This window comes from Castor canadensis, chromosome 6, assembly GCF_047511655.1.
Source record: "Castor canadensis chromosome 6, mCasCan1.hap1v2, whole genome shotgun sequence".
Classification (NCBI taxonomy): Eukaryota; Metazoa; Chordata; class Mammalia; order Rodentia; family Castoridae; genus Castor; species Castor canadensis.
In genome coordinates, this window is record NC_133391.1 from 40,345,608 (window position 1) to 40,370,077 (window position 24,470).

The 24,470-nt window shown below is 50.6% G+C and overlaps 1 protein-coding gene across 5 annotated transcripts in view; it reads right to left on the bottom strand.

Moving 5' to 3' along the window:
• Tead4 (TEA domain transcription factor 4) overlaps positions 1 to 24,470 on the bottom strand; it is a 68,041-nt gene that overhangs the window by 8,760 nt on the left and 34,811 nt on the right. For 3 of the 5 annotated variants that reach the window (XM_074076275.1, XM_074076278.1, XM_074076276.1), the window contains 7 exons: positions 21,475 to 21,539; positions 21,019 to 21,081; positions 16,066 to 16,194; positions 14,908 to 14,951; positions 14,383 to 14,438; positions 11,356 to 11,495; positions 10,494 to 10,667 (listed from right to left, as the gene is read on the bottom strand). In XM_074076275.1, the coding sequence (XP_073932376.1) occupies positions 10,494 to 10,667; positions 11,356 to 11,495; positions 14,383 to 14,438; positions 14,908 to 14,951; positions 16,066 to 16,194; positions 21,019 to 21,081; positions 21,475 to 21,539 (671 nt within the window). Of the gene's footprint in view, positions 1 to 10,493; positions 10,668 to 11,355; positions 11,496 to 14,382; positions 14,439 to 14,907; positions 14,952 to 16,065; positions 16,195 to 21,018; positions 21,082 to 21,474; positions 21,540 to 21,618; positions 21,720 to 24,470 lie in introns of those variants that run through there. The other 2 variants (XM_074076279.1, XM_074076277.1) reach the window with 2 other exon arrangements.

Here is a 24,470-nt window from a genome sequence, read left to right on the forward strand (position 1 = left end):
AATCCTCCTATTTACACTTTCCAAAGTAGCTGGGATGACAGGTGCTCATCACCACGTCCTTCCTGGTGGAGGTGGCATCTCTCAAAATTTTTTTTTTTTTGCCTATGCTGGCCTCAAACCACGACCCTCTTGATGTCTGCCTCCCAAGTAATTAGGATTATGGGCATGAGCCACTGGGCCTGGCTGGGTTCAGCCACTCTTCTTTTTTTTGCAGTGCTGGGGTTTGAACTCAGGGCCTACACCTTGAGCTACTACGCGAGTTCCCCCCACCCCCCTTTTGTGATGGGTTTTTCTGATAGGGTCTCTCAAACTATTTGCCCAGGCTGGCTTTGAACTTCGATCTTCCTGATCTCTGCCTCCTGAGTAGCTAGGATTACAAGCGTGAACCAAGAGCACCCGGCTCAACCACTCTTGATCTTTGTACATCTCTGTCTCAGCACCTAACCCAATCCCCCAGCACCATCTTCCCTCCTTGTTCCTTCTCTTAACTGCTCAGCATTCCCTTCAAAGTGCAAGTCTGACTGCATGATTCCAGGGTCTGAACTGGCTTGCTGAGCCCTTCTCAGCTCCCCACCTGGCTAAAGGGGCCTTTCATCAGCCCTCTTGCTGGCCCCCTGCACCAGACGCTCGCCAGGCCCCAGGCACCCAGAGTATTAAGTGCCAAAGGCCACGTGGCTGACGAGCAACAGAGCCAGGTCTGCAGACTCCAGCTCCAACACTTGTCCCAGCCCCACAGAGAGAGGAAGGCACTGGACGAGCCAGTTCACTGCCTTGGCAACTGTGAAACAGGAACTGTATTTCTGAAGCCCTCGGCCATTTAGGGGCCCATGTCCCCAGAACTTAGGCACCACCTCATCTCACCCCATCTGAGCTGAGGATGCTTATTAAGCCACTCAGAAGAAATGCACAGACTTATTACAAAAGGCTATTCAGGGGACCCTCTCCTCCCACCCACACAGCTAAGACCACTGCCAGTTGGCCCCTGAGCACAGCCTGATGGACGCAGTGGTTGCTTCAGACCATGATGCAGGTTCTTCTGCACAAAGACAAGGGCATCCCCAGGACCCCAGGAAGGTTGGGGCACAGTAGACAGGGTCAGCCAACGCAGTTCTACTTTTGGCCACTAAGGGATGCTCAAATACTATTTTTCTCTCCTTTGGCAAGCCCAAGAGCAAGGCCTTTCTGTAGATTGATAGGGGGTTGTTAATCGTAACATAAAAGAAATATTATGTAGCCACAAAAAATCCTGAGATGGGCCTCCATTCATTACTGTGGATGAATACAAACAGTGAGTGAAGAAAGCAGAATGGAATGGAGGAATATTAGCTTTAAGATGTTTTCATATAGAAATAGAATGGCACACAGTTGGTTCAGTGTGCTCTGTGTTGGCTTTCATGAAGCCATCAGAAGGAAAGAAAAGAATTGCAGCAGCACTGAAGCCAATGGTAAGGTCTCCAGGGGCCTCTGAAACAAACAGCCATGTTTGCTCAACACCCATCCTGGGGCTGGCCTCAGTTTCCCTACCCTGACTCCATGATGATTCGGGAAGATGGAGGCAGGACACTTGTGAATCCTGGCAGAGGCCCAAAGGTTTCCTGTGAAAAATAAGGTGAATAGATACCAGAAACTCTGCATTTTGTCCCCTAGTTTCTAAGTTATGAGCTCCTCCTAAGACGCAAAGTTTGTTGCACTGTTTCTGACAGGAGGGTGGGGGATGGTTTGTGTGCTCTTGATATGCTGTGATCAGATCCATACCTGAGAGAAAAAATGCCGGCAGGACATTGGATGTGGGGTGGGGGGTGTTGAGGGATGAGGCTAGGACATCCAATGGTGTTGACCTCAGATTGTAGCCACTGTTATTGAGGGCCTCTGACCAATGCTACAGTCATGAACTCTCTACCACACATCCTACTATACCTTTGTGGTGTCTTTTAAATCAACTCATTTTCTATTCCTTAATTCCATCCTAAGCAATATATCCATGAAAGCAACAATCTCTGTTTTTTCCTACATAAGGGAAAATAATCACATAGCCATCAAAGAAGAAACGTCAATGCAGGTACCACCTAAAAGAACACCACACACCACGCACCACACTGGGGAGACCTGGCACCAAAGAGCCTCCTAGGTTCTTCCACACCCAAAGGCAGCACCACCCCTGCACTGATACTCCAGGAGCATCCCCCTTGTCACCCTGTGCTCTCATGATCTGCCAGATGGAAGCTCCCTAGGAGCAAGAACCAGTCTCCCCAGGTCTTCCCTCCTAGGACAGTGCCTGGCACTCTGAGGCCTTCAGCAAAGGTTGCATGCTGCAGTTCCACCTCTAGCCTCTGAGTGGCACTGCACGAGAGGAGCAAGGTCCCTTGGTGCAGAGGAACCTACTTACCCTGGTTACCCCCAACTCCTTGGCCCCAGCTCTGCCCCATCTCAAATCCTCCAGGTCTTCTGTCATCACCTCCCACTCACTCCCTTGGCCCTCCCAGTCACTTGGTCACTTTTTATCCAGCCCCAGCTCAACTCTGTTAGGAACCAATGGGACAGAGTCTGAGGTACTGTTTCTGGTCTCAATGAAGTTGGTAACTGGGAGCAAAGTAGAGCTAGCAAGCTGTTGGTCAAATGGGGAAGAGGTGTCCCACAGGTGAAGGTCCAAAGTCATTTCAGAACCAGTCCTGTGGACCCAGGAGATGGGGGTTGATGTCACAGGTGACCCAGCTCAGAGCACCTCATCTGGCCCTAGAACCCAGGCCTTACAGTCACAACCCCATTTCCTCCTGCAGCTGCAGCCCAGGCATTTCTCACCCACTCCAAGCACCTCCCAAACCAACTTTGTTTTGGACTTTCTCAGCCCAAGAACAGAGGAAAAGCTGCCCCCCACCCCCCACTTTGACCTGCCCTCTGAATGCCCCGTCTCCCCTTCCCACACCCTATTCATAGCTGTGCGTGAGGGTGGGCAGCTCACAGGCTGTGCCTGGAACAGGTGTGGGGGATCGGGTGACTGACAGATGAGCTGAGACAGCCGCAGCCCGGGTGTGGGGGCTGGAGGGGCTCAGATTCATTGTCATGTGCTGGGATGTGCCTGGGAGAAATGTCAGGGCCCAGAGGAACCAGTGGGTTGGGATGGAAGGAAGGCCTGGGCTACTGTCCTGCCACCTGGCTCAGCTCAGGTCCTGCCCAGCATTTTCAGCGTGTCACAATGTCCAAGAGTCCCCTTTACCCCTCCCCCAAAGACAGCAACCTCTGCTGGTCTCATGAGGCTCAGGGGATGGAGGAAGGGAGACTCAGCTTCTCTATGCCTTGTTCAACCCCACAATATTCATTAGACAGAGCCTGGCCTGAGCAACCCCATGCGTACCTCTCTTGCACACAGAGAGGTACCATCTCCAATGAGGACCTGCCCTAGCAGGCCAGGAACAGGGAGTAGCTTAGACTGCCTGTGGGGCACATGACTGACCCAAAGCCTCACTATTAGCAAACACACTTCCCTTTCCCCCACCACACATGTGCCTTGGCCTCCCTACCCACTCAGGGATGGCTGCCATGGTACCCTGGCCTCTAATATGCCCTCGTCTCTGATTTCACCCATCCTCACCCTGCACAAGCTGTTGGCACTCAGGGAGGGCCTGGCTCTTGGGGCTCAGAAAAGGGGTGGGAGGAGGCAGGGGCAGAGTCTCCCCTTTGCTAAGAGCTCAGAGTCACACCCCTTATGGCCTGCAAGGACAACTGACTTTTCAGAGGGGGAAACAGGTACACAGAAGCCAAGATTCACTCAGGACCCTGCTCTCAGAGGCAGAAACAAGACTTAGAACACCTGTGTCCTGTTGTGGCAGCAGGCCCAACTGCCGCCATCCTGCTTGGCTCTGTCACACCAGGAGGGCTCACTTGTACACATCATGCTCCCTGTAGAGTGGATTCTCCCCCAGATCCCGAGCTCCTGGAAGATAGGGGCCATATTGGCTGTGCACACAGCACATGGTTGAACACCATGTCCACTATGGAATCCGTCTAATCAAACTTCCTCAGTACCAGCTGTCCCCACCTATCTTCTCCCATTAGCCCCTGCCATCGTCCCCTGAGGGAAGGTGAGAGGACAGGAGCCTGATCAACGTGGGAGAGGGACATTCTAGTTTCTTTTCCTATCTGCTAACATTCACCTCCAAGCAAGACACTGGCCCCTTTTCTAGAAGGGAACCTGGGGTCTAAATCAAGAAGCCTGGCTGTGTCCAGCGCCGGTGGCTCATGCCTATAATCCTAGCTGTTCAGGAGGCAGAAATCAGGAGGATCGCAGTTCGAAGCCAGGCTGGGCAAAATAGTTCACAAGACCCTATCTCGAAAAAACCCATCACCAAAAAGGGCTGGTAGAATGGCTCAAGGTGAAGGCTCTGAGTTCAAACCGAAGTTCCACACACACACAAAAAAGAAGCCCAGCTGCTGACTGCTCCACACTCCACAGCCTACAGTCAGACTTGACTTGCTCTCCCCATACTGCCACCAACTGCTGTTCATCAGATGACCAGAGATTTTCTAGATAGCTCAGAAACCTTCCCCCGGGGTCTGTATTCCCAGAGCTCATCTAGGCCCTTTGCATGGGAGGAAGAGCCGGCTGTATCGCTCCAAGCACACTCTCTGGAGCCAGACCATTTGGGTCTAGATTCTGGTTCTGCTACTATGACGAAGTCTGTAATCTCTGGCAAGTTTTTTCTCCTCTGCACACGAGAACACATGTGAAGCACTGAGGCAAGTGCTGCAGGGATCTTTCAGTCTGCTCTAGTCTAACCACAGTATGGATATAGCAAAAATGGTCACAGGAGAGAGGCTCACCTTGGCACTGTGCCTCAGTTTCCTTAATTTATGAAATGGGGCTAAGATGATCTTCATCTTGGGAATACAGAGTATTACCAATAACTAGGCTGAACTGTGGCTCAGTGGCAAAGCTCTTGTTTGGTCCCCAGCATTGCAAAAACAACAACAACAAAAAAATATTGCCAACAAGCAGGAGAAGGCAGGAGTAATGAAAAGGGCCCCAATATGCCATCTCCTTCTCGAGGGTAGTGTGCCCATCCTGCCACTGCCAGTCAGGCCTCCCTCTGACCCCAAGTGTACCTTCAGGGTAGTTGTGCCAGTGCTGGGAAGAAGCCATTGCCACCTCACCACACCCTGGCCCCATAATCCCAGTCAAAGCCAGGCCTGGACGGGCTATGGGAGGTGGAAGGGAGCCCAGAAGCCCCTCACACACAGCCAGGAGCTGCTGCCTCGGTGCATAGTAGCAATGTTAACTGGTGATGATGGCAAAGCCTCTGGCTTACCAGTTCCCATGACCAGGGCAGGACAGTGAGAAGAGGAAAAGTGGAAGTGGCTAAAAAAAAAGGCTCAAGGTCAAAACCCCAGTCCCGGCCCCAACTCCCTCCCTCCCTCCCTCCCTTCCTCCTCTCTTGCTCCTTTTTTTTTTTGCAGCACTTGTAAGGTGCAACTCTTGTACCTACTTGTAAACTTATTGCTTGAGCCTCTCTGTCAGCCCAAGACCAGCTGGGCTCTAGAGAGTCTCCTATATGGCCTGTATTGCAAGAGTCTTCTTGTTTATGGTCTGCATGGCTGATTTTCCCAACTGAGCAAAACTCTGGCCTCGTCTGCCTCTTCAATAGTCTTTAGAGAACAAGCTAGTGGGGCATGGTAGGACACTGTCATCCTAACAGCCTACTGAGCCCAGGAGTTCGAGGCCAGCCTGTGCTACATAGTGGAACCTGTCTCAAAAACCAAACCAACCAAACAAACACAACTTCACTGATTCTCACTACCTAAAGACAAATACATCATAAACAAGCCGTGATTTTCCCAGCAGCCCCCACGCCGTGCTAAGAGAGCCAGTCCATGAGCACTTTTCCTTCTCAATAGCACCTGGCAAACCACTGGCAGTGACACTCGGGTTACGCTCATTTTCCTGGATATCAGGTTAAAGCTGGAAATCTGACCATGCAAGTTCATCTTTCTCCTTCCAGAGATCCAATAAGAATGGTTAAGAAACAGCAAAGAACTTTCTAAATTGTGCTACACCACAAAGAGGAAGACAAGGGAGAGGAGGCCAGACGGGCGAACTCAAAGATACTTAACACTGGAGGCTGACTGGAGCTAGCATGGACTGCGCAGGGCAAAGGAGGCAGAAGGTTCCAGGTACAGAGCAAGCTGAGTTGGTGGCTCAGGGAGGGACAGGAGGGACAGATCACAACAGAGGGCCTGACCAGAAGCCTGCATGTAGGTGGTCCAGCCTCTGTGCACTGGCCAAAGACCACAGCCCAGTAAGTCAGAAATTAAACAGGAGGGTCCACAACTCACAGACACTGGGCATGCCAGAGAGGGAGAAGAGAAGGGATGGGGACTGAAGGGTTAAGTGAAAGCCAGAAGCAGAAAAGATCAGGCCCTCAGTACCCCTCACCCTACCACCCGCACCCCACTCGAGTTCCCTTCTGGAGAAACTGGGGATACTGAATGATCCCAGGGGAAATATACTGGTAGGCTTGGTTTCCCCAATAAAACATCGGGCCTGCCAGGCCACAAGCCCACTTTGCACTAAAGCTGCAGTCATGGCTACACGTGGGCAAGGGAACAAATAGCAAAAGAAAAGTAGATGCCTTGGACTTTCTCAAAACTAAAGCCTCTTGGGGCTAGGGGAGTAGCTCAGTGGTAAAGTGTGTGCTTAGCACTGATAAGACCCTGGGTTTCATCCCCACCCCTGAATAAATGAAAGAATAAATCCTCATGCTTCAGCAGACACTATTAAGAAAGTAAAAAAACTGGCTGTGCATGTGACTCAAGAGGTAAAGCCCCTGCCTGGCAAGTGAGAGGCCCTGAGTTCAAACCCCAATACTGTCAAAAAGAAAAAAAAAAGCCTGACAGAATGGGAGAAGGTATCTGCAAATGCCGCACCTGTCTGGTAAGGGTCTTCTGCCTAGACTATAAAGAACCCATGCAAATGACCAACAGGATGTTCAGCAGCATGGGACACTGCTTCACACCCACCAGGATGGCTGCAGTCAGAGAACAAAGTGTCGTGCAGACACACAGAAACCAGGACCGCACATTTTGCGGGAGAGAATGGAACACAGTGCAGGGGTGGGGGAGGGGCTTTGAGAGATGGTCTGACATTGGCTTAAAAAGTTAAAGCATCTTCATCCGACTCGGCCATTCCATGCTAAAGTGTATCACCAAAAGAAGTGAAAACGTATCTGTGCCAAGATGTGTACATGAACGTTCACGATAGCATTATTCAGAACAGCCAAAAGGCAGAAAGAACTCAAATACCCATCTGTTGATGAGCAGAGGAATATTATGTCACCATCAAAAGGCACAAAGTACTGATTCATGCTATAACATAACTAAACCTAGAAAACATGAAGCTAACTAGAAGATGCCAGCCACAGAGACCACATGTTGTATGCCATGTATAGGAAGTGCCCAGGAGAGCAAAACTTCAGACACAGAAAGAAGATTATTGCACAGGGATGGCAGTGGGGAGTTTATTTGAAAGGCAACAAAAATATCCTAAAATTGACTGTGGTGATGGCTTACACAGCTCTCTGAATAAACACTGAACTGTATACTTAATTAGGTGAGTTGAACAGCAAGTTAATTATATTGCAACAAAGTTGTTAAAAAAAATTTCTCACTTCAATAGCCCCAAGAACCGTAAGGCAATGCCAGGCGTGGGGGTGCACGCCTGTAATCCCAGCATTTGGGAGTAGGATTGAGGACAGCCCAGGCTACATCAAAAGACTCTTTCAAAAGGAAAAAAAGAAAAGTGTTCCAGAACTGAAAACAAACAGAACAAGAGCTCTTGAAAATGAGAAACTTCTACAGGGAGAGGAAGAGGTTCAAAGTACATTACGTGTGTATGTATGAAGACACCACAATGAAACCTGCCAACACTGTTTGAAAAGGGGGTGGGGACGAGATGGGGGTGAGGGGCTGAGGGGGGGGCTAAGGGAATACAATGGAGGGGAGAGCTTGTTTGTTCATCATACCACCTATGAAATCTTCACAGTGCAACTCCCTTGTACTATTAATGAGTCCTAAAAATTGCCAGGTACCAGAGGCTCACACCTGTAATCCTAGCTACCAGGGAGGCTGAGATTGAAAGGATCAGGGTTCAAGGCCAGCTTGGGCAAACAGTTCACAAGACCCCATCTCCAAAATAACCAGAGTAAAATGGACTGGAGGTGTGGCTCAAGCAGTAGAGTGTCTGCTTTGCAAGCATGAGTTCAAACCCCAGTCCTACTAAAAAATACATAAATAAAATAGCTCTTAAAAAATCATTTCTAGAGAAAATGGCTTATGAGCTAGATTATTTACGCAACCTACCAATCAATCAAGTACAATGATATAAAAACTGACATTTCAAAATAGGCAAGGTCATTTATATACCATGTTTTAGAAGGTACTCTAGGATGTACTCCAGGAAAATAAGGGAGGTATACCAATAAAGACGAGAACTGTATGATCTAGGAAAGTGTAGATTGAATATAGGGAGTTTCAGGATGACAGCTGGAGAGGAACCAGTTCCAACTGGAGTAGGAAAACAGAGGCACCAAGAGGAAGACCTCTGGAACACAGGAAGAGCTAATCACTTAACAGGTTTGAACTTGTGAGAGCTGGGCATGATGGTGCATACCTGTAATTCCAGCACTTTAGGAGGCTGAGGCAGAAGGATTTTGAGTTCCAGGCCAGCTCTGGGCTACATGTCTCAAAAAAAAAAGGTTTCAACTTTGGAAAAACATTTTTTTTTCAGTTTTATATGATAGTTCTGATGGAGCAATTTGTAAAATTTTAAGAGTAAGTTATTTAAAAGCATGGGAGGAGCCAGGTGCCGTGGCTCTTCACTGTAATCCCAGTTACCCAGGAGGTAAAGATCTGGAGGATTGCAGTTTGAGGCCAGCCCAGGCAAAAACAAGCTGGGCGTGGGTATGTGCCCGTCATCCCTTCTACATGGTAGAAAGATGGTGGTCTGAGGCCAGCCCTAGGCAAAAAAGCAAGAACCTACCTGAAAAATAAATAAAGTAAAAAAAGGACTGTGGGTGTCACTCAAGTGGTACCATACTTTGCCCAGCAAGTGAGAGGCCCTGAATTCAAATCTCATTACCACAAAAAAGTATGAAAGAAAAAGTCATTTAATTTTTAAGAAAAAGCAAAAAGTTGCACAAAATGTGAAATGTAATTCTTTATATACTTTTTGGTTTTTTGGTGATCCATCTACATTGCCAAAAAATATGAACATTATATACATTGCTGTTCTGAAGACATACATATGACTTACTGTGTAGGATTACGTTAGATGGTGAGGGGGAAAGTGACACCACAGCCTAACATTTTCTAACACAATGAAATAAATATTTAAGATACAGCAATATAAGCACTTTTAGAACTCAGGAGTTAAAACCCAGAATGAACAGTTAAAATTTCCTTCAGTCTCCTCTGGAGCTTGGGGCTAGGGTGTGGGGAGGAGTAGAACAAGAACCCATCATGGTGTTAACAACATCACTATGAAATGCATCCATCTAAACAGATCACAGGGCTGGGCTGGGGGTGCAGCTCATTGGTTGAGCAGGTGCAAAGGCCTTGGGTTCCATCCTCAGCATCAAAATAAAAAAAAATCAGGTGAAAGAAAATGCTACTTACTTTCCATGCCAGAAGAGATTAAAGCCCAGACTTTCGTCTGATCAGGCCCTTCCAAGACCCAACTCACCTTTCCAGTTATGTTTTTCCCTGTCCCCTCTTACACACCTTCCCTCCTTCCTTCTGCCTGTACCACTCACACACTGCCCAGGCTAGAAAACCTTTCTCTCTGCCTAGTAGACCCTCCCCACCCCTACCGCCAGGTCTGACTTTCATCCTGTTTGTAGAACCAGCTGTTTTGCAACTTGACGATTGGGCCGGGGTCTCTGTGTGAGCACTTGGACTCTTCTGGAGAGAGCCAGCCTTGGGCTTAGCTGTGGGTGAGAGCTGGGCCTCAAAGCCCCCTGGAATGCTACACAAACTCTTGTGCAAATGTGCCCTTTCTAATGCAGTAAAGCCTTCAGCTTACCAAAGTGACCAGGGAGCAAGTAAGAGTTAGAACCTCCTGGTAGGAGGTAGAAAAAGAAGCCAGCTGGCGCTGGTGTATGGCTCAGTGATAGAGCTCTTGCCTAGCATTCATGAGGCCCTGGGTTCCATCTCAAACACAAGAAAGAGGAAGGGAGGGAAGAGAAGAGGGGGAAGGAAGGAGGGATAGAAGGAGGGAGGATGAGATGGAGGAAGGAAGGGAAGAAAGGATGGAGGGAGGGAGGGGTCTTCTTCCACAATCCCGCTCTCTGGCATCACAGCCCTACTCCTGGACTGGGCTCCACCAACAGAGGCCCTTCCACGCTTGCTCTTCTCTCCTCTGCATTGTCCTCCCAGTGGCTAGGGCACCTGTTACCCACTCTACCCTCCTCGCCTCAGCACCATTATGTACTGGGGTGAGGACTTACCCAGAATTTCACAAGAAAAAAGGCATTGGAGGGTCCCCGTTCAAAGAGCTCCTTCAGGCCGCCCTTCTTCTCTGGGAATTTGTCATAGATCTGGCGGATGTCCACAGCTTCGAGGTAGGGGTCGCTGTAGCTTGGGCTTGACTGGCCAATGTGTACAAACAGGTGCTTGTTGTACTGCAGAGAGCAGAGGAGTCTGAGAGAGATGCTGAAGAAGCAAGGAAGATGAGCAGAGTGCCCAGCTCTGGTGCCCACCTGCTGTGTAACCTGGGGCAAATCACTTCACCCCTCAGGCCTCAGCTTCCCCACTGGGAAAATGGAGATAGGGCAGGTCTAATTTTGTTTCACACAGGGTTTCTGAGGAAGCATGTGTTTGATTAATGATTCCCTCCCTGCCGAAAGGAGATGGTCTCAGGCCTCCTCTAAGTGTCAGGACTTGGCAGGTGATGCTGGTCACCCAGGACACTGGACACTGCAAGGGGATAGGCCAAGGTGGGCCATGCCCCCTGCTGGTATGCCAGAGGATGCAGATCAGACACAGGAGGCTCCTCGGCTTCCTGTCAGCCCCTGAGAGTCAGGGAGAGGAGGGAAGGGTGTGGAGCAGGGCAGGAAGAGAGGACCTTGGGCTGAGAGGGAGGAAGAATAGGAGAGTTGAGAGGACTGGGTGGGTGTACCAGAGTGCCAGGGAAAGTGGGAGGAGGAAAATGGAGGAAGGAAAGAAAGGAAAGGGAGGGTAGGCTGAATAGGAACAAGGTACAGAAATTAAGCCATAGAGTGGAGCAGGGCACAACAGGCAAGAAAGGCTGGAAAGTGGAGGGAGTGCTGGAGGGGCAGGATAGGGGTTCTCCAGGACTGAGGTGCCTACCGTGTCAGGGTCCTGCTGGTGCTCTAGGAAGGCAGAGAACTCCAACATCCACAGCTTGGAGCTGGCCACACTGCGGCCCTGCCACGGAGGTGCTGGGGGCGCGGAGGGCGATGGGGTGGGCCCTGCAGGAGACTCAAACCCTGCATGCAGGTGGGAGAGGCATATGGAACCAGCCCACAGACGCCCACAAAAGCCAGACAGAGGGGTATGGGGGAGCAGGCAAGGGCCAGGACGCCCAGCAGCAGCTCTGGATGCACAGGGGACTGCCAATATAACCCAGTTAGCCAGGGCCTCTGTGCAGAACCAAATCCAAGGGAGATGCATCCTGGTGGGGGCTGGGGGCCTGCTGAACTGGAGGGCTGCCAGACTAGACACTGTGGGACTCTTACACTCAAGCAACTTCTAGACCAGGCAGAAAGACAACCAGATGAATCAGTGGTCACAATACTGCATAACCCCTGAGAGCAGGTTTCCTGACAGGTTCAGCATAGGACCTGAGCCAGGCAAGACACATCATCCAATGTGGCTGGCAAGTGAATGGATGAAGAGAAGGAAAATCAGTAAAGAGGACCCTCAGCATCAAAGAGCAGCTCCTAGTGCCTTGGAAGTGGTCAGGAAGAAGGCAATGTTTGAAAGAAGTGATGAAGTTCAAGTAGGAAGTCCCCAGTAAAGCCAGGGAAAGGCTTCCAAGTTGGGAAGCAGCAGGGGCAAGGTGTGGGGCTGGGGACCTGCTGATTGAGTGTGGACACTCATGGGATAGAAGTAGAAAGAAGAGGGGGTCTAAGCTGATGTCAGAAAACAAGGCTACCAAGAGCCTGTGGTGCCCACTTCACAGGGTGGACTTTACCCTAAAGTCAAGGAGGCGAGGCAGGACTGTAAAAGAGTCAGCCCTGCAACTACTTTTAAACTTTTTTTTTTTTCTTGCAGTGTTGGATGCAACCCAAAGCCTTGAGCATAGAAGGCAAGTACTCTATCACTAGCTTTATTCCCAACCCTGCTCTGCTTTCTTGGTGGTACCGGAGTTTGAACTCCGGGCAGATATTCTACTACTTGAGCCATGCTCCCAGCCCTGTTTTGCTTTCGTTATTTTTTGGATAGGGTCTTGCCCAGGGCTGGCCTCAGATGGAGCTGCTCCTATATCTATGCCTCCAGCACAGTTGGGATCACACATGCACACCACCACACCCAGGAATTGGTTGAGATGGGATTTAGTTAACTTTTGTCAGGACTGTCCTCAAATCTCAATCCTCCTGGTCTCTACCTCTGAGTAGCTGGGATTATAGGCATGTACCATCTTGCCTAGCCTAGGTCCTGCATTTTTGAACTGTCTTACCCCAGTGTGGAAAATGGGCTGGGCAGGGGTTGGGGAACATTAGAAGCAAGATCTGGGCAGTTTTCCAAGTGGAAAGTGAAGCAGGGCCATGGAATGAAGAGAAAAGGACACAGGAACAATGCAAAGGGAGAAATATCAGCACTTGGTGGCAGCAGCCTGTGTCACCAAGAACTCCAGATAACCCACTTTTTACATCTGGGAGTCTGATGTGCACTGATGCCTTGAGCAGAGGCAGAGAACTCAGGGGCAAGTGGAGGAGACCAACAAGGAATACCAGGCTGGTCATATTAGCTGTCGTTTGATGCATCTGCTGAGTCCTTCACCATTCAATTATCCACTCACTGCATCCAAAGAACTGCCACATCCACACAAGATGCAGAGACAAACCAGCCACAGACCCAGGGAAAATGCCACCCAAGAGCACCCTGTGATCCAGGTGCTGGTGGCTCATGCCTGTTATCCTAGCTACTCAGGAGGCTCAGATGGGAAGACTGTGTGTAAGACCAGAACAGGCAAATAGTCTGAGATACCCATCTCCAAAATAACCAGAGCAAAATGGACTTAAGGGGTGATTCAAGTGGTGGAGTGCCTGCTTTGCAAGCACAAAGCCCTGAGTTCAAACCCCGGTCCCACAAAAACAAAAAGAGCACCCCATGCTAGGTGGAGGTATGCACAGAGCACAGGGACGCCTAACCTGGGTGGGGATAAACCTTGGGGAGAGCACAAAGAGTTGGGTTCCTGGGGAACCAGCAAGTCTATTGCACAGTTCAGATTGTTTCCTGAAGCACAGACCACAAAAACCTGGAAGCAACATGGTGAGATGGACTTTTTTTTTTTTTTTTTTGTAGTACTGGGGTTTGAACTCAAGGCTTCCCACTTGCTAGGCAGGCACTCTACCACTTGAGCCACACCCCAGTCCAAGATGAACGCTTTGAGACTCAAGAAGGGGGTTGGGGGGGAGTTGGTGGTGGTAAGGGAAGACAGGGAGCTCATAACAAGCCACTGTAGTAATCTAGGCAAGAAGGAGGAGAACCTGCACCAGCATGAACAGAAAAGAGGACCAGAGAATGGGAACTGGACTCAACTCAGTGATGGTCAAGATAGGGATGAGAGAAAGCAGCAATTGGATACCAGGGGTGGCAGGGCTTCTTTCAGAGGCAGGAAAGCCTGAGGAGCCAGAGTTACAACGTCACAGTCACTCTTCAAGCAAAGTGAGGAGAGGTCAGGACAGACCCGGTACCCCAAGTAGTGAGGGGGGGACCATGGACCTGCATGGCTAGCTTGCTCTGCCCATCCCTGTTGTAGGCCTCTTCCTGCCATGGTCCCCTCTGCTAGGAGGGGCCAGGGTGGAAGCAGGTGCTCCTGGACCTCCCATTTGAAGGACAGGATTATAGATACCTATTAGGGTGGCCAGGGGATGCACAGGCACTATCTTCCAACTGTGTGTGTCCTGGTCAGCCCCAAGCACAGCTGGGAAGGACAGCACTCAAGTCCATCCCTCAGGAACGAAGGGGCTTGGCACATGGAGGCTATGGGCAAGGAATGGGAGGTAGCCAGGACATTGGGATATTTGGTCAGAGCACATGACAGGGTAGCTAAGATAGGCATGCAGGCATCCAGCTGCTGGCAGCCTAGAACCAGGGAAAGAGCTACAGGGGTGCAAGGTGCAAAGGAGCCACACACTGCTGACCCACCTGGCAGAGGCAGCGGAGGCTGGACAGTGTAGGTGTGTTGAGAGAAAGGTTTCACACTGTAGGAAAGAGGAGAAAAGAAGCATCAGCTCCGGGAGAGGGCCAGAGGCCCTCTGTGTGGCAGCCTTGATGGGCCTTGGCCTCCCTTGCTCTCCCCCGCTTACTCCCTCAGGTTTCATGGCTGATTCACAGGAACAGCATGTCTGTTTGGGAAATCCAACCCCCCTCCTTTCCCAAGTCAACCAGATGTCTGATTCTCAGTCTCCTTCCCACTGGCTCCCAAGTTCTAGGCCCACCAATACCCTGGATGGATGGGAGCTTCGATGAATGGCACCCCAGGGTGTGGGCATACACACTAAGTTGAATGATGCCTGGGAACAGAGCCTAATCCCCAAGCTCAAGGCTGTGTTGAAAGGCTGACCTCAGACTGTGGCCCTATCCACCCAGAGGGCCAGTCTCATTTCCCGAGTTTATGGGCTCAAGTTGGGTTCAGGGAACAAGTGGTAACAGAAACCAGGCCATACTCACTCATGGGATGTTCCGGCTTGGCCTGGTAAAGCTCCTTGCCAAAACTGTGGAGGCAAAAGGTACAGAGTCAGCTAAGCCATGTGTGCACAGGGCCCACAGTGTAGAAGAGCCAGAGTGGGCCTCGGGTGCATGCCCGACCCCAGCAGGTGGGAGGGGAGTGGATGTCATGTCTAGCTGGTTAATTCTAGACATGTAGCTAATCCTCAAGGGTGTGTGTAGGCACTCTAGTCTCTGCAAAGGCTGCCAAGAGGATGCTGCTCCAAGAGAAAAACCTGGCTTGCACACCCTTCCTTCTCTGAAGATTCAGAGTGCACATCACCACCTAAGGCTCTGAAAAGTCCTAGAGTCAAGAAATCTAGAGGTTCTGGTGTGGCTCAGTGGCAGAGAACGTGCCTAGCATGCAGGAAGCCCTGGGTTCAATTCCTAGCATCCAAAGGAAATCTGTTTAACTCCAGGTGTCCCAAACTTACTTGTCCACACAATCATTTTGCTTTACATGTTAACATACTGATGGAGTGGTGTTATTGGAACACACTTTGCAACAGGATGGGTGAGAGGCCCAGAATTTGGGGACCATCCCTTCCCCAAGAGCTGGGGCAATACAGTTGTTGTGTCTTAAAGTTCTGTTTAGTCCCTACAGTCAGGACAACCCTTTAAGGATAGAGCCCTGGAAAGGAGAGCATTCCTGGAACATTCTCAAAGTGTGGCCAACTTGGCCATGGCTGAGAAGCTGGTCCTTAGACTCTCCACCTGGAAGGAGGGCAGTGCTGGACTCCCAAGCAGGAGTGAGGAAAAGGCCATCGTGGCCAGCCACTGAGGGACGCACCAGTGCTATGCCAGAGCCTCGGGCTTCAGCTCCAGTCTCTGGACTTCAGCTTCCTCATCTGTAAATCGGGCCAGCTCTCATTTGGTCAGCTAATGGGGGTAGCCCCTTCCCTTTGTTAAAGGTCTGCTGTGCTGCTGCCAAGGACCCCAAAAGGGTGGTTCCACCAGTCAAGCTGTGACTCAGGACGGCCTCTGGTCCTTGTTCCCTTCACCTCTGACGTTCCTGGCTTGGGAGTACTCAAACAAAAGAACTTGAGGCTGCTCCCAGCTCTGCAGAAGGGGAGGAGTGGGGAGCAGGCTGGCTGGCCTCCAGCTCTGGGCTGCTCCACTTACCCCTGAGAGTGCTGGGTAGCTGGGGCCCCGGGCAAGGGCCATTTTACTGTGGAAGGCTGTGGCTGAGACGATCTGGGCGGACGACATAGCAGCCATGCTCTGCAGGGCCTTGTCTTTAGCTGCCTGATCCTGGGGAGACACAGGAAGGGAGGACCTCAGCAGGTGGCACCAGCTAGGCTCAGGTGAGGCAGTGTCCAGCCTTCGGGTCAGGGAAGCTGTCCCACTGACAGTGGCCAGAGCTGGAAGACCAGGTTCTAAGTTCGTGCAGCACTGTTAACTCATTTGTGACTGAGCACCACTTGGCTTCTCTGACCAGTTTCCTCATCCGTCACAGCAGCAGAACACTTGCCCTGCCTACTCCATCAGAGTGAAGGACCCGAGACTGTCCGGCAGACTGCATTTTCCTTCCTCTTCCTTTCTTCCTCTCTTTCACTCTTTCTCTCTCTAAGCACTGGGGATGAACCCAGCACTTCTCGAATGCTAGGCAAGCACCCTACCGCCAAGTCTCATCCCTGTATCCTCTGTCTTCTACCTTAAGAACAGGGGTCTCAGGCAGGGAGTGTAGTTCAGTGATAGAGCACCAGTCTGACATGTTGAGAGGCCCTGGGTTTGATTCCCAGCACTCCAAAACTAGTAATAATAATAACACCATCAATAATAACTTAAGCTTCTATAAGCCAGTGGTTCCCATCCTAAACTTCCTATTCTCAGAGGGTTTTCAAAACACTGATGTGACAATATTCTCAATTTCAAAAATCCAGTGGGAATTGCATCTTTGTCCAAAATAAGATCCCACATTCAGACTGGGACCACAAATACTCTTCAACGTGTGCAGCTCTGACTGGAAATTCTGTCTCTTTACGATGAACTCTTTTTCTTCTTGGTGGTGCTGGTGATGACCAGGCCTCAAGCTCTCTACACACATGCTCTACAGTTGAACCCGGAGTTAGGATGAACTTTTTAAATTGGAAAAACCCATGAACTATTATTTAATGGTTAATGATAATTAATTTGGTAAACCAGGTCTGCTCTGAGTGATACAAAAGTTGAGAACTGATGGAGATCCTCGAAGCTCATAGTCCTCCCACAGGATGACCTCCCTGGCTCCACACAACGGCTCTGTGTGGCAGGCTACAGTGTGGCTTGAGGCTACAAGAGTCCAGTGCTGTGCAGCCGAGGAGCTGGAACAGAACAGACCCCTCCAGCCAGCCACTCAGGGTGAGCGTTTCCATGTGCGTGACCTGACAGACAGCACAGGGAAGTTTCTGAGAATGCCACCTAACTTTGACTCCTGTGAGGATGGAGGAAAAGTAGGATCCCCATTACAAGGTGAAGAAACTGGTGATCAGAGTTTAGGTGACTAGGGTGAAGATGGTGAGTGGACATTTCCTGAGTATGACAGTTGATAGAGACATAGCAGAAGCCCTAATCTGTGAAGAGTTATAATTACATCTGGACCATTTTCTTGGATTTCCATAGAAGGTAACAATAATAATCCATTCTTTAGCTTTATCTCTTTTTTCCTATATTTGGAAGTCAAATGGTGACTGAAAAATTTCATCTGTGAGTTAGAAAGGACACAGCGATAGAGCTAATGAATGAGAGATGGACTTGACCCGATCATGTGGCATGCTCCTATAGGCCCAGCTACTCAGCAGGATAAGGCAGGAGAGTGTCTTAAGTCAGGAATTTGAGAACAGCCAAGACAACATAAAGCCCACATCTCAAAATGAAAACCAAAACAAACCAACCAAACAAGCAAACAAACAAAAATACCTGGGTTCAAAGGATGGTCCTAAGAGGTTGGACCATGCTGTGGCTTGAATATATCCCCTAAAAGTTCAAGAGTTGGAAACAATCCCCAAATTCAAAGGTTGATGGTGTGTAGAGGCAAGGCCTTGGAGGTGATGAGGGTAGATGAGGTCTTGAGGCGAGGATGCAGCCACCATGGGCCATCAGTGGCTTTACAAGATGAGGAAAAGAGACCCAAGCTAGCAAGCTTGCTCTGTCTCTCCATTCTAAATGTGGTGCCCTCCACCTTGTTATGATGCAGCAAGGCCTCACCAGATGCTAAACAGATGTGGGTGCCATGCTCTTAGACGCCCCAACCTCCAGAACTGAGCCAAATGAACAGCTATTCTTTATACTTTTCTTTCTCTCTCGTCTCCTCCCCTTCCTTCCTTCCTTCCTTCGTTCATTCCTTCCTGCCTTTTTCATTCTTTCCTCCCTCCCTCCCTTTTTTCTTTCTGTCCTAGGGAATCAAACCCAGGACTTTGCATGTGCTAGGCAAGTGTTCTCACTCTACAACCCAGCCCTCTTTAAAAAATTGTTATTTTGAGAAAGGATCTCACTATGTTGCCCAGGCTGGTCTTAAACTCTTGAACCCAAATGATCTTCCTGCCTCAGCTTCCTGAGTACCTGGAACTACAGGAGTGAAACACCATGTCTGGTTTTATTCCTTATAAATTACCCAGTCTCTGGTATTTTGTTATAGCCACAGGAAAATTACTAAGAGACTCCATGTTAGCACAGAGGGGCTATGCAAACCAAGGAGGCAATGGGAGACATGTCAGGATCTTCCAGCCCCCAGCACATATCATGGACAGCATTCTGCATGCTGGGGTCATCCTCCACTTGGACAGAGCAGAGAAGAAGATGAGGTTTGTCAGTGGCCCCTCCCCACTGTCCTGGGGCCAAACTTGGGCCTTGCTCTCAGAGGCCGTCTGATAAGTAACAGGTCTAGGTGTGCCTCTTCCGGAGCACACACACTTCCAGGAGGAAAAGCCAACCCAAGCCTGCCCTCCCAGGCCTCTTCCTGCAGGGAACAGGAATGACTTGGCAGGCTGTACCCCTAGGACCTGAGATTAACAACAGCATCATGAGGCCAGAGAGCTCCATCCGCTCTGCAGCAGCAGTGTGTCTCTTCCCGATCCTCAATGTAAACAGTCGGCCAGGGTTCAGGAAACACATCCGCAGTGGGTGAGGCAGCAGTCAGAAGGACATGGGAAGGACATTGTGGGGGTGACATCAGAGACCAAGCAGCAGAGCCAAGGAGTCACTGCATTTTGCACTGGAGGAGGTGATACCTCAGCTATCACCTGCCATACCACCCTGTCACTTTATAGATGAGGAAATGGGATGGGGCTTGGCCACAAGCCCACGACCACAGGCGGGGCTAGAACAAAGCCTCATGGCCTGAGGATTTCTACCTGCCCTTGCTGTCCACCCCAGAGTTAGTGGCTTTGGGTCACAGACCCTTTACCAGGGCAAAATCCTCAGACCAATCTCTCTAAGAAAACATACAGAAGCATGAAAATCCACATATTTTAAGAGGCTTGTGACTCCCCTTGGTGCTTGTTTAGCAGTCCAGTGAAGGCTGTCCTGGGCCTCAAGTCAGAATTCATGGACAAGGATACATGTGATTCTTTAAAGCAAACATGGGTGGTACAGAGGCCCTGAGGAATCAAATGTTCCCCTGGACACTCAAAATGTCAAAATGTAACATGGAGCCAGATGCTGGTGGCTCACGCCAGTAATCCTAGCTACTTGGGAGGCAGAGATCAGGAGGATCAGGGTTTGAAGCCAGCCTAGGCAAATAGTTCATGAGACTCTATCTTGAAAAAATCTACCACAAAAAAGGGTTAGTGGAGTGGTTCAAGTGGTACAGCACTTGCTAAGCAAGCATGAGGCCCTGAGTTCAAACCCCAGTACCTCAAAAAAAAGGTAACAGAGAAAGTGTGTCCTCTGCTTCTGCCAGGGTCCCAGTGAGTCAGAGGTAGACTAGAGAGGGGACACGGGGAGGACTCCAAGGCTGGGGATGGGGACTCATAGCTGCAGCCAGGCCAGCTGTCCAGGGACAAAGGAGTGAGGCGCTGGGCCACAGCTGCGGGGTGCAGGGACAACTGGGCTGAGGGCAGGGGGAATGGAACTGGGCAGACAGTGGGGTGTGGCTTCCTAGGAGGCAGAGAGCTCTGCGGTTTCACCCACTCAATCTGAGATGCCAGTGTCAAGGTCAAGAACCACTGAGGCCAGATGGGATCCTCAAGATCATTTAGTTCTAGAGGCTTCTAAGTGGGTTCCAAGGTGCTTTAGGGTCTCGTGTAGCTATAAGAGGCTGCACAGGAGAAGGAGTTTCTGGCCTACTCCTCACCAACCTAGTTATAACTACAACAGCCACGTGGACAGCCCCTGGAATGAGAGTTTGTTAAAGGAAAAAAAAAAATAAAAGAGGCTTTCATTGCTTTTAAAAAAAAGTTTGTAAACTACCACTCTAATCCAATGGTCCACAGGTCAGGTCTTTCTTCCAAGTGGCGGGGCAGGCTCTGCTATAGACAGATGGACAGCTCACTCCTGCCTAATGCTCACCAAAGGCCCCAGGGCCCCAGGGTCCTCAGAGGCCTGAATTCCTGAGGGGACCTCATCAGTAGTTGGCCCTCAGCAAAGCAGCCACTTGTCAGCAGAGGCACTGCAAGGCGGGCAGATCCAGGGAGGGGAAGGAACTTCCAGTCCCAGAGAGCAGAGAACAGGAAGGAACTCCACCAGCTCCTCCCAAGATACCACCAGGCTCTGCCATCTCTGCAGACTTTGGTGACAGCACCCAGAGGTTCACGGGAGTTCTCAAGAAAGGTGATGCAGCTGCTTGGAGCCAGGTGAGTTCCTCTGAGCTAAAGCCAGGGTGGGATACAGCAGAAGCCTACAGTCCCACCCGTCAGGATACAGGAAGCCTGGTGTCCATACACATTGTGGCTCTGAGGTCAGCAGAGAGAAGTCATAGGCTAAACCCGACTGTCCTTCACAGCAGGGAGTACATGGGCTCAGCATACAGGCAGCCCCTGAATCTGCAAGGGAGACTTGCTCTGCTGGACAGAAAGCTCCAACTTCTGGGACTCGGGCCCCACCTGAGCCCCAAGTGCCTGCCTCACTCCTTCCCTCCCAGTACAGCTGTTTTCTTACCTTGAGTTTGGCCTGGATCTCGCGGGCTTTCCGGCGGGCCAGCACCTGAATGTGGCTGGAAACCTGTGGCAGAGAAAGGGCTACTGTCCCCACCTTGCAACAGCCTGTGTTCCCCCCAGCCCTCAGCCCTCCACTCACATCTGTGCCGGGACTGAATGCAGGAAAGGGTCAGTGGGGGCCCTCAGGTCACATGTCCCAGGGATCCCAAGTTGAACAGTACTTCACAAGTGCAGTGCCAATGTTTTGCAGCCTCTTCTGGTGTCTCAGAGAGGGGGCTTCTGACTCCCCAGTGAGGAGGCTTTCCTCCTAAGTGAGTGGGCAGGAACCCCAGCAAAACAGGACCCCACCCAAACAGTCCACACACAGTTCTGGAGAGGGCCTGTCACTCTCCCTCTTGGGAGCAGGCTGGAGCTGGGGAACCTGCCCCTGAGACCCATGTCCATCTCCAGGGCCCACCTGCTTCCTGGTGCGGGTCTTCCCTGTCCGGAGCTTGATGTAGCGGGCAATCAGCTCATTCCGACCTGCAGAGACACAGATAGCTGCTCACTGAAAGTGCAAAAGGCAGGGAAGCAAGAGGGGCCTCACCACCCCTCTGCCCACCTGGGGTGGGGAGCTGAGGTGAGGGTTCCATGGTTCCCTCCTGTCCTCCTTGAACCACAGGGATCTCAAGCAGCAAGAGAGGCTGTGGCCTCACTGAGCAGGTTGGTGACCCAAGAACAAAGTAGTTACAAGTGCACAGGAAACTGGTCACTTGGCCTGAGCAATACCCCAGAGCCTTCCTTGTTCCTCATCCCATCTTGGCCACATCGCCTCGGTCCTCCACAGCAGTCTGAAGCCACCTCTGTCCCACCTCTTCCCAGGACCTCTGCATACTTAGAAGGCTCCAGGGACGTGCCTGGCCTTCCTCTCTGTGGCTCCCACAGCTTCCACTTCCTCCATAAATGAGCAGGACCTTATAAGTGTCCTGTCTGTGGATGTAGCTCAATGGTAGAGCACTTGCCTAGCATGAGCAAAGCTGGGGGTTCCATTCCCTGTACCACTAAAAAACAAAACAAAATAAAAAAACAGCCAGCCCCTCTCCTGCTCATGGCGCTGACTGGGACTGGTGAGAAGGCCATACTGATTGTGGCCCCTGCCTGGAGGCCAACACTGTGTCCACAGGACCCTGGCAACCGAGGAGCCCTCCACGTCCTCATTATTGCAGATGAGATCGTGGGGAGGGGTCCCTCTTTTCAAAGAGCTCACCACTTAGTGTAGGGGTGCATGCCCTCAGGGTGGACCCAGCACATGCTGGAGATAGGGCTGTGTTCAGACTGGGTGGTCAGGTGAGCCTTGGTCAGACCTTGACCTCTGAGTAGGATTAGAGCTCTCTGAAGAGGGTGGGGACTTGAGCAGAGGAGCTGCCGGTTCCATGCTCCACCTGTGGGCTGGAGGGCACTACCGCCTGCCCGGCCTGCTGATGCAGGGGGGAGGTGAGGCGAGCAGGCTGCGTGCCACCTGAGCTGTAACCAGAGAGCTCCGCCAGGGCCAGGCTGGCCCCCCGGCTGACCTTTCCCCACTGCCAGAGCTGAATTAAGAGGCCACCCTCAAGAGGTCTTGTCTGCCAGAAAGACTTGCTGGCCAGGGAGCCCTGGCTTGTCTGTGTCTGAGGAAGGAGGGCAGGGACTCTACCTGTCAGTCCGTCTACACCTAAAACTCAGCCCAGCAAGATGTCTTTTCTCAAAGCCTTCCAGGGAAAGATATTCTACAGGTTCTTTTGCCTGTCCAACAGTTCTACTCTATGTGTAACTAGAGGCACTCATTCTGCAGCTATGAAATACAAGAAGGTCTAAGTCAGAGTTATAGAAAAGGACCACAGAATGGGAGGTTAGGAAGTCAGGCTGGAGTTCCACAAAGGAGTGATAGGACCCTAGCAAGTCACTTCCCTCTGTAGGCCTTTACCCAAAATTCTCTTTGTTAATCCAGTGCCTTTAAGGTTTTTCCTTCAGATTTGTCCACCCAAGTTTTTACAGACCTGAACTCTGGCCCAGTGAGAACACTTTGTGGCTCAGCGGCCTTCTCTGTTAAATAAGAATGTTCGTGGCCTAAGTTTTCTAGTTCATAGACTGGTCAGGGGGAAGGCTTAGAAGGGGAGGGAGGAGAGCCAGCAGGCTGAGTACTGAGGAGTCAGGGGCATGGTGCTGAAGAGGGTGGGACAGCCTCAGGGTGGATGCTGGGATAGCTGGGGAGATGGAGAAGGCAGGAGAAGGTTGGGGACCTCAGAGACCATAGGGAAGACAGCTGCTGTGCTGCTCGTCTGGCCTCCAGCTTGTATTCTGGTAGTTTATCGGTTATCTGTGTCTGTTAGACTCAACACTGCAGAAGAGCTCAGCTACATTAGAGCCTGCGTCTCTAATACCTAGTCCCCACTGAATGAAGGAGTGAATGAATGAAGACTATCATGGCTCTACCTTCAAAATGTACCCCAGAATCGGGTCCCTTTTCACCACCTCACCATCCTCTCTGGGCCTGGACTATAATAATCACCTTCCGCCTGGAGTCCCCACTCCCATGCTATTCTCACCCCAGCAACTGCTGAGCTCTTATTAAAACTCAAACGCTCTCCCCTGGCTTTCCATCAGTCAGATTAAAAGTGTCCGATGTCCAAGTTCTGCCAGGTGTGGAAGTAGGCACCTGTAGTCTCAGCTACTTGGCAGCTGAGGCAGGAGGGTAACTTGAGCCAGCCTGGGCAACAAAGGGAGACCCCATCCTATCTCTTAAGCAAAATAAATAAGACCCACCCACACAGCTCACCTTCTTTGTGCCTCTGACAGTCTGTCATGACCTTGCATCCCAGATGCTACTGTGTCAGGATATCTTCCCTGATCATGCCACCACGAGCTGAAATCACCTTCCCAGCCTGCCCACTCAGTCCTAAACTTTCTATGGTCCCCACTTGCAATCTAATGACTTATTCTGAGTACTGTCTGTCCCTCCCCACCAGAAGGAAAGTGCCATGGGAATGGGGATTTTTAAATCTCCTTATTATTTATGTTTCGGACACCTAAACACTGTCCAACACTGTACATTGTAGGCGATCTATCTATATCTGTTACATGAATGATGAAGGAATGAATAGTAAGACGGTGACCCCATGTCCAGGAACAAGGCTTGAACCTTCTGAGACAAAGGTGGCAGCTAAACAAAGACAAATAACCCATATAAATTCTTTTCTTTCTTTCTTTCTTTCTTTCTTTCTTTCTTTCTTTCTTTCTTTCTTTCTTTTTGTTGTTGGTACTGGGGTTTGAACTTGGGGCTTTGTATTTTTGAGATAGGTGCTCTACGGCTTTATCCACACCCCAGCCCTAACCTTGCATTTCTGATTAGCCTTACATAATGTTCTCTTCTGCGCAGGAGAAAATCCAGAATTTTGTGAAGCCTAAGGCATTGAAAAATTGGGAGCTCTCCGAGAA